Source organism: Eriocheir sinensis, chromosome 6 (genome assembly GCF_024679095.1).
Source record: "Eriocheir sinensis breed Jianghai 21 chromosome 6, ASM2467909v1, whole genome shotgun sequence".
Lineage (NCBI taxonomy): Eukaryota > Metazoa > Arthropoda > Malacostraca > Decapoda > Varunidae > Eriocheir > Eriocheir sinensis.
Window position 1 is genome coordinate 22,654,363 of NC_066514.1, and position 10,000 is coordinate 22,664,362.

At 47.8% G+C, this 10,000-nt stretch overlaps 1 protein-coding gene across 1 annotated transcript in view; it reads right to left on the bottom strand.

Annotated features, from left to right (window-relative positions):
- The window catches only part of LOC126990629 (connectin-like), a 102,514-nt gene that overhangs the window by 5,242 nt on the left and 87,272 nt on the right, over window positions 1-10,000 (bottom strand). Inside the window, exon 4 of the mRNA XM_050849316.1 lies at window positions 2,258-2,434. Within this exon, the coding sequence (XP_050705273.1) occupies window positions 2,258-2,434 (177 nt within the window). The remainder of the gene's footprint in view (window positions 1-2,257; window positions 2,435-10,000) is intronic.

Genomic DNA, 10,000 nt, shown 5'->3' on the forward strand with positions numbered 1-10,000 from the left:
ATCGCAGCAGCTTATAATGAATGCCTGTTACTTGGGTTCGGAAAGAAATGCATCATCCCACAAGGACTTATAAATCAAAGAGTAGGTTTGGGTCGCCTATTCCAGATCATATAGTGGGATCGAGTACCTTACTGCAGCAACTTCTTATAATGTACCTGTTACTTGAATTCGAGATGGAGTATTTCATCGGACAAGACTTTATGAATTATCGAGCAATCTTAGATCGACATTTACATATTTCAGAGATGAATTAAAGACCCAAGTCAGGCTGCTGCTGCGTCCGTGGCCTCTAATCTGCCATCGCCACTTGGGTAGTTCAGCCCTCGGAGACTTATTAGAGACCAGTTCTTCGCCTTACACTTTTGCCGCTGATGTAAGTCTCGTGTTGTGGGAATACACGTTAGTATTGATGGTGATTGATTCAACATGATTTTATTAAATGATCTCATACCTTTTTAAGACATTTTAAGTGCCTCCATCTGCTGTCTGTCGTAAAGATCCGCAAAAGTTCAGCCCAGACAGTACGTCACCAAAGTCATGGTCAAATATTCTTTGGCATCTTTTCCTCCCTCTCTGTCTGCCTTGCAAATCACAATCGATGTGTATAAATTACAAATGATGCAAACACTATAGCCGTGCGTGCAGGCAGGCAGCCGTGGCCCCAACCTGAGTGTGGCGTTAAGCCTTGGACACGCAGCGTGCCGCCGCCCTGGCCGGCAGCGGCTGCGTCAGGACGTTCTTATCGAGGTTTTCTTAACCTGCTCTGACCCCGGCACCGCTGAGCTCAGGCCTGGGCGGCGCGGCCCAGCACCCTTGAGTCAGGCTTAGCTCGCTCAGCACACATTATAATTCAATTATTGCAAAAGCTACATTTGGTACAGCACCATAAAGTAAGTACTAAATGTAGTTTGATATTTTTTTTTCATATCTAATATATTCCCTTAAATTAAGGGATTAAAAATGCAACTGATGTGCAGAAACATTCAGAAAAATGGTGACACGCTATTTGTTTGCAGCAGCGGGTCACGCCTGCGGGGCCGCTGTGTTGCCTGAGCCCACCAGCACTGCAGTGTGCCTGGCGGGAGCCCAGCATCAGCGCCCCTTGACAGGCTTCAGCAGCCCCAGGAGTGCCAACAGCCTGCTGAGGGACGCTGCTCAGACCCAGACGTAAGTGGAACGCGACCTTTCCCTGGATGCTCACGGCGAGGCGGTCTTCAGGCAACCGCCGGGCGTGGCGCTCCCCGCCTCCCCGGTGGGGGGGCGGGGTGAGCCTCCAGGAAAACCTTTGCTCTAGGGCAGCTCACGGCTCTATAATCACGGTAATTGGCCGTCCCAGGGCAAACAGTCCACTTCCCGCGCGGCCCGTGTTTCATCGCCGCCGGCCCGAGATAATAGATTTTATAGACGAACAATTTTGCTTCATTATCTCGGTCGAGACGGAGATAATTAGTCTGAACACCAATCAGGGCACACGAGGCAGCCATTACTGTGCTACCTGACGCCCGGGAAGTAACAAAGAACAGGACGCGGCGCCCAGACCGTGCTAATCTGGAGTACTTTGGGTCCGCTAACAGCAGCGTGGAGGCCGCCCGCCGCAGCCTCCAGCCCGTCTCCCCGCGGCGGGCTGCTTTCACGGCGCGAGGATCAGCTTACCCTAAGACGTTATACACGGGGTCGGGTTACCAAGCTGCCTTATCATTAGCGTCCCTAAACGATGCACTAGAGTTATCTTCTTGTCTGTACTTGTATATTTATCACTTATTTTCTATGTGCCCGGGCGAAGGGAAAAAAACCCAACACTTATATATAAGTGAAGAATATAACACAAAGAAATATCTCCCCCTCTAAAGATTGCTTATCGACGCGCATCTACATGTTTCCCTCACCTCAAACATCCTTGCATAGTAACCTTCCCCCGCCCCAAACATACATAACCCAAGTCCCTCAGCCGCACACTGCCTCCAACGCACCCCAAACAGCCTCCTTACCTCGAACATCCTTGTATACTAACCTATCCCGACCCCAAACATACATAAGCCAAGTCCCTCTCTTACCCATTGCCTTACGACGCCCCAATTATAGTCTACCTAACCTCAGCCTCACGCTGTCTCCAACGCACCCCAAACAGCCTCCTTACCTCGAAGATCCTTGTATACTAATGTCCCTCAGTTACCCATTGCCTTACGACGCCCCAATTATAGCCTACCTAGCCCCAGCCTCACACTGCCTCCCGACGCACCCCAAACAGTCTTCTCACCTCGAACATCTCAATGAGCGGAAGGTGCATGATAGCCACGGTGGGGATGCTTTTGAGGGTTCCGTCCGGCCGAAGGTGCAGCGTGAGCCTCTTGATCCTCGTCTGGGACATGAAACCTTCCCAGACGAACTCATTTTCAGAGGTGTCGTTGAAGATCCAGCAGTTGCCCTCCTCAGCCTGTAGGGGGGAGAGAGAGAGGAGTGTTATTAGGAATGTTATATGTCTCTCTGTTTGCCTGTTTGTCTGTCTGCCTGTTTGTCTGTCTGCCTACCTGTCTCTTTCTCTACCTCTCTGCCTGTATGCCTCTCTGTCTGTAAGTCTGTCTTTCTGTCTGTCTGTCCGTCTATATCCTTTCTGCAGTACGAGACACACCAAGAACTGAAGAAAATTAAATATAAAAAGCCCACAAAAACAGGTCGTGCCAAAGAGAAACATCTTGAAGTAGGGTTCCTCGAAGTCGCGAAAGACAACTGACTCTCTCACTGAACCATCAATTCATAACATAACATACCTAAACACCAGACGGCGGGACACACACACACACACACCATCAAGCGGCTGGGAAACGAGTCTCGAGAGTAATGCACGAAATAAAACTCGGTGTCCACGTAAGAGAGACACTAAAACAACACTCGCTAAGAGGGTATAAGAGAGTATGGTATAGCCGGTTCGCCGCTCCACTCCCAAGACGCCGCCCTGCTAATGCAAAGCGCGCCTAGCTAAATGCCGCGTAAAAGTGAGCCTAGCGGAGGAACAGGCGAGGTAACGAAGGCCAACGAGGGGCGTAAAGCACTGAACTAGCTCGCTGCGTTGTGTGTTTTAATAGCGCCATGCAGGGAGTTGGAGTCCGTGGCGGCGGCGGCGTGCGTGGTGTGTGGTGTGGTATGTACCGGGCTGTTAATATGCTAAAGGTTCTGAAGTAATGCGTCTTGGTGTGTGTGTGTGTGTGTGTGTGTGTGTGTGTGTGTGTGTGTGTGTGTGTGTGTGTGTGTGTGTGTGTGTGTGTGTGTTAGGTTAGGTTAGGTTAGGTTAGGTGTGTGTGTGTGTGTGTGTGTGTGTGTGTGTGTGTGTGTGTGTGTGTGTGTGTGTGTGTGTGTGTGTGTGTTTGGCTAGGTTTTGTTAGTTTTTGTGTGTGTGTGTGTGTGTGTGTGTGTGTGTTAGGTTAGAGAGAGAGAGAGAGAGAGAGAGAGAGATTGTGAGAGAGAGTGTGTGTGTGTGTGTGTGTGTGTGAGAGAGAGAGAGAGAGAGAGAGTGTGTGTGTGTGTGTGTGTGTGTGTGTGTGAGAGAGAGAGAGAGAGAGAGAGAGAGAGAGAGAGAGAGAGAGAGAGAGAGAGAGAGAGAGAGAGAGAGAGAGAGAGAGAGAGAGAGAAATGAAAAGAGAAAAGACTGAAGACAATGGGCCAGAGGAGGGAGGGGCGGTGAGCTGCATGGCTGGTGCTGGCGAGGGGCGGTGAGCTGCATGGCTGGTGCTGGCGAGGGGCGGTGAGCTGCATGCGTGTGTGGCGTTCGCTGGGTGCAAGGCTGTCCGTGTTTACATTGCATTGCTGTGTGTTGGCGCGGCGGGCGGGGGAACGGCGGCGGGAGCGACTAACGAACCCTCTGCTTTTACCGCTACGATTATAAGTGCCATTACTCTTTGTAGAAAGTTGGAAAGTTTCGTTTAGTCGGCACAACATCTGTGGTCATATGCCGGAGAGAGACAGGAGGGGAAGGCGACATCTGTGGTCATATGCCGGAGAGAGACAGAAGGGGAAGGCAACATCTGTGGTCATATGCCGGAGAGAGACAGGAGGGGAAGGCAACATCTGTGGTCATATGCCGGAGAGAGACAGGAGGGGAAGGCAACATCTGTGGTCATATGCCGGAGAGAGACAGGAGGGGAAGGCAACATCTGTGGTCATATGCCGGAGAGAGACAGAAGGGGAAGGCAACATCTGTGGTCATATGCCAGAGAGAGACAGGAGGGAAAGGCGACATCTGTGGTCATATGCCAGAGAGAGACAGGAGGGAAAGGCGACATCTGTGGTCATATGCCGGAGAGAGACAGAAGGGGAAGGCAACATCTTTGGTCATATGCCGGAGAGAGACAGGAGGGGAAGGCAACATCTGTGGTCATATGCCGGAGAGAGACAGAAGGGGGAAGGAATTATAGGAGAAGGGAACAGACCCCAGGAGACGGGACACAACCCCCGATTAATACCTGGTACCCATTCACTGCTGGGTCGGAAAAGCCGCCCAAATTTTTCCACTCCGCCCGGGAATCGAACCCGGGCTCTCTCGGTTGTGAGCCGAGTGTGCTAACCACTGCACCACGAAGCCTCCTATTACTCTTTGTGCAAATGTCTTTATATTGCACGTCAGCGGAAGTCATAATATAAAAGTCCCTTCTCAGCCCCTCCTTGGTGCAGTGGTTAGCGGGCTTAGGTCTGAATCCCGCCCTGGGGAGTCGGCGCGCAGCCCACCTCAGGTTCTCATCCTTCTTTTCGGGATAGTAATAAATGGGTACCTCGGAATACCTGGGGGAGGCAAACTGTGGTGACCCGGATATCACACTTCCCTTTGTCCCGGGTGATGTTACACTGGCCCTGTGCCCCGGGGTAATGGCTCAATGGCTAATGGTGTGGAAATGAGCAGGCGGTCACGTGCAGCTGATAGCGTATACTCCCAATTTTACCATTATCTTTTTTCAGCGATAATAAGGTTGGTATTGTAAGGCACGCGCTTCTCACATCAGCTATTTCTAAAGGTCAAAGAGGGGGTCAGTCTGATTCTAATGAGTGTTTCTTCAGGTTCACGGTACAGGGGAAGGGTCACACTACCACCAGGGTCATAAAACTACCCCTGGAAATGCTCACAACTCCTACGAAAGCCTTGTCAAATGTGTGTTCTTGGGCGGCGAAATGTTTTATAATACGAAGCTAAGTATTTGATATTCTAGCACTATACCTTCTGCTTCTCCGGCGACGAATAAAAGAGTCAATACAACAAGTTCAAGTAATATTTTCCCGTACTGATTAAGCTGATGCGGAAATAATGTATTCTTTCCTCCAGGATGTGAAGTGTTTGACGGGTGTACGGGGGAGAGGGGGATGAGGGGGGCCGACAAAATCACTCTATACACTCTGCTCTTACCGTGATGAATAAAAAGTGTCATTACTGAGAGTGCAGATTTTCTTCTCTTTCTGGAATTAACCCCTTGATTGCGGATTTCCTACAAGAAGATGGATAAAAAAGTGGCTGCTACAACTCAGTGAAGAAAAATATAAAGTCATGTACCTTGGGAGGGGAATCCAGCATACCAATACCACATGGGAAACACTCCACTATCCACCACGGAGGCGGAGAAAGACCTGGGAGTTTATGTTACCAGGCTACCAGTGAAGGGATATCCAGCACACCAATACCACATGGGAAACACTCCACTATCCACCACAGAGGCAGAGAAAGACCTGGGAGTTTATGTTGCCAGGCTACCAGTGAAGGGATATCCAGCACACCAATACCACATGGGAAACACTCCTCTATCCACCACGGAGGCAGAGAAAGACTGGGAGTTTATGTTACCAGGCTACCAGTGAAGGGATATCCAGCACACCAATACCACATGGGAAACACTCCACTATCCACCACAGAGGCAGAGAAAGACCTGGGAGTTTATGTTGCCAGGCTACCAGTGAAAGCCAAATCCGAGCCAATCGCAGCGGACGGGTTAAGACGATACGTAAACATATTCTTTCCCATGATATCTGAACCACCAAATGAGAGTGCCGCTGACATCACCCACTGGCTTCTGCGCTCTCTGTTACGGATAAAGGCGTTGTTACTTCTCCCGACACTGACCTCTCTTCTGGTCTCACATATCTTTTGCTTTTATTTAGAGCAGCGCCTAGCGGGGTTTGTTGTTGTTGTTTTGTGCCCTTGATGTACCTCCCGTGCTATACAAAACATCAAGTCATACCCTTCTCCTGCAAGCTGATACATACGAGAAGACAACAGGATCTTCTCTTGCAAGCTGATACGGAAGTTAAGGAAATAACGATCTTCTCTTGCAAGCTGATACGGAAGCTAAGAAAAACACGATCTTCTCTTGCAAGCTGATACGGAAGCTAAGAAAACACGATCATCTCTTGCAAGCTGATACGGAGGCTAAGAAAATCACGATCATCTCTTGCAAGCTGATACGAAAGCTAAGAAAATCACGATCATCTCTTGCAAGCTGATACGAAAGCTAAGAAAACCACGATCATCTCTTGCAAGCTGATACGGAAGCTAAGGAAAACACGATCATCTCTTGCAAGCTGATACGGAAGCTAAGGAAAACACGATCATCTCTTGCAAGCTGATACGGAAGCTAAGGAAAACACGATCATCTCTTGCAAGCTGATACGGAAGCTAAGGAAAACACGATCATCTCTTGCAAGCTGATACGGAAGCAAAGAAAAACACGATCTTCTCTTGCAAGCTGATACGGAAGCTAAGAAAACCACGATCTTCTCTTGCAAGCTGATACGGAAGCTAAGAAAACCACGATCTTCTCTTGCAAGCTGATACGGAAGCTAAGGAAAACACGATCTTCTCTTGCAAGCTGATACGGAAGCTATGGAAATAACGATCTTCTCTTGCAAGCTGATACGGAAGCTAAGAAAACCACGATCATCTCTTGCAAGCTGATACGGAAGCTAAGGAAAACACGATCATCTCTTGCAAGCTGATACGGAAGCTAAGGAAAACACGATCTTCTTTTGCAAGCTGATACGGAAGCTAAGGAAATAACGATCATCTCTTGCAAGCTGATGCGGATGCTAAGAAAATTACGATCTTCTCTTGCAAACTGATACGGAAGCTAAGAAAACCACGATCATCTCTTGCAAGCTGATACGGAAGCTAAGGAAAACACGATCATCTCTTGCAAGCTGATGCGGAAGCTAAGGAAAACACGATCTTCTCTTGCAAGCTGATACGGAAGTTAAGAAAACCACGATCATCTCTTGCAAGCTGATACGGAGGCTAAGAAAATTACGATCTTCTCTTGCAAGCTAAAACAGAAAAGGAGGAAACACGATCTTCTCTTGCAAACTGATACAGACGAGAGAATAGAAAACAGAAAACAAGAGAAAAGAAAAAAAAAAGAAAGAAACCAGAAAAAACAGAAAATAACAGTCTTCCCTTGCGAGCTCACACGAGAAGAAAACACGATCTTCTTCTCTATGTTAACTGTAATATTTGATAAGGGTCAGTACTGGTGTAGGCGGCGGCGGTGTAGGCGGTTAGGGTGAAGGCTTGACTCCCGCCCAGCAGAACGCGAGCATCCCAGCATTGCGGAGATAATTACAACGAACATGTTATTACGGCGCCAAAACATGTGTATTAAACAACGTAATTATTCCACTGACAAAAAAAGCACCACCAGGAAAACTTCGCGGTAACTTAATTAAATTCAGCTCAATTAGGTAAAGAAAAAATGATATATAACAAATCAGCGCCGCGCTAATCAACGGTTGCAATTGTTTTTTCTTGATTTGTCAGCGCTCGCGTGGAAGAATAATTAATGAAACAGTGTCTGGCAATACAATTAAAAAGAAAGCTTGCGCGGGTATCACAAGAGCTGTCTTCCTGGGCCATTCCATCATCTGTATTTCCTCCTGCCTACGACTTGAACTCTTGCAAGAGGAGGGTATCAGGACACCTCTCCTCCCGAAATTGACCTCTCTTTCGGCCGCCTCTTGATTCTTTTTTTTTTTTTAGGAGCAGCGAGTAGCGGGCTTTTTTTTTATTATTGTTTCCTTTTTTTTGTGCCCTTGAGCTGTCTCCTTTGTTGTAAAAAAAAACAAAAAAAAACAGTCAGCTAAACCCCGGTCCCTGCGAGCTTGCTATGAACTAATTTTACGGTTAACGGTTACGTACAAACATTAAATTGTCTCTTAGTAATAGCATGACGGAAATAGACCGAGGAAAGTGAGGACCCGTGAAGTATGTGATATTTAACCCACTGGATGCGGATTTCCTACAAGAAGACATCACCAAGCTACAGGAGTGGAACAAAAAGTGGCTGCTCCAATTTAGTGAAGAAATATGTGAGGTCATGCATCATGGGAGGGGAAATCCAGCATACCAATACCACATGGGAAACACTCCATTACCCACCACAGAGACACAGTAAGACCTGCATGGGAGCATATGTTACCAGGCTACCAGTGAAGGCGAAATCCGTGCCAATCGCAGCGGACGGGTTAACGAAGGGGTAAAACAGTTTCGAATCTGCCTCCGCGGTGAGGTGGTTAGCGTCCCTGACTGCAAATCTGTGGGCGTAGGTTCGAATCCCGGGCTGGGGAGTCGGCGTGAAGAACCCAGCTGTTCCTCCGTCTTTTCAGGGTGTCGAGAATATGTGCCTAGGAATAACGAAGGAAGGTAGACTGTGGTAGCCCGGATGTTGTGTTGCGTTAACCTCATTTTTTCCTTCTCGTCTTCATCACCCTTCTCTCTTTTTCCTTGATGCTCCTCCTTCTGATCATTTCTCTATTCATTATCCCTAGTTTTCTTTATCTTTCTGCTCCTTCCTATCTTAATATCCTTAGTTTTCCTCCTCCTTCCTTCTTTCCTCTTTTCGTCCTCGTCCTCGTCCTCTTCCTCTTCTTCCCTCTTCTTAGTCTTCGTCCACCTCCTCCTCCGCCTCCCTCCCATCACAGGCTCTTTGGACAACGTTACAGAGATGAGCACCGCCGTCACGCGCAGCTATAGCGTATGCTTCAAACTTTGCCTCAACTCTATCAATGCCTTTCAACATGACCGCCAAGCCAGTTCCACTCCTCCACCCATCCACTTTCTTAATCTATTAACGTCTGTATTTATGTCTATTTTTCTGTCTATTTCTTTCCTCTATCCTCTATCTCTTCCTATAATTATCCATCTCTATCTATTTTTCTCTCTCCTTATGTCGATTTCTGTCTATCTAATGTCTATCTATGTCTATCTTTTCTCTATCTATCTTTCATCTATTTCTCTCTTAAGGGGCGATTACACTGGGCAAATTTTCCGTGGATCTTCAGTCAAACCACGATTTCCGCTGGCGTGGCTCTCATGTGTTTCGTGTTATTGCTGCTGATGATGATGGTGAGCAATACCGTCGTCCTTCAGTGAAATCTACCGTAGCTTTGGAAGATCGTGGACACGCCAGAAAACCACGAAAATATGAGAACCACGCCAGCGGAAATCGTGGTTTGACTGAAGATCCACGGAAAATTTGCCCAGTGTAATCGCCCCTTTAGTAAACCAGTTCTTGCCGATGTCTTTGTGTTGAATCTGAATTAATTGGACCTGACCCCATTGGCACGTGTCGCCCTCCGATCTCTCACTTATATGATCGTTTTCTCTTTTCTGCTTTGTTATTTGTATTGTCGTTCGGTTTTGGGAAATTAGAGCAAAGTGAGGATTATCTAGGACGATTTTGGTTCAGTATGAGAAGAGAAAGTGATCTTGAACCTTTTACTAAATTTCTCTTCTTGTTTTCCTCATCCCCCCCCCTCCTCTCTTTTTCCTCCTCCTCTTCTTCCTCCTCTCTCTTTCTTATCCTTAGTTTCCTTCCTCCTTCCTGTCTTCCTTAGTTTTCCTCCTCTTCCTCCTCTTTCTAGTCCTCCTCCTTTTCGTCCTCCTCCTCCTCCTCCTCCTTCTATTGCTCTTCCTTCTTGCCCTCCTCCTCCTCCTTCTATTGCTCTTCCTTCTTGCCCTCCTCCTCCTCGTTCTCCT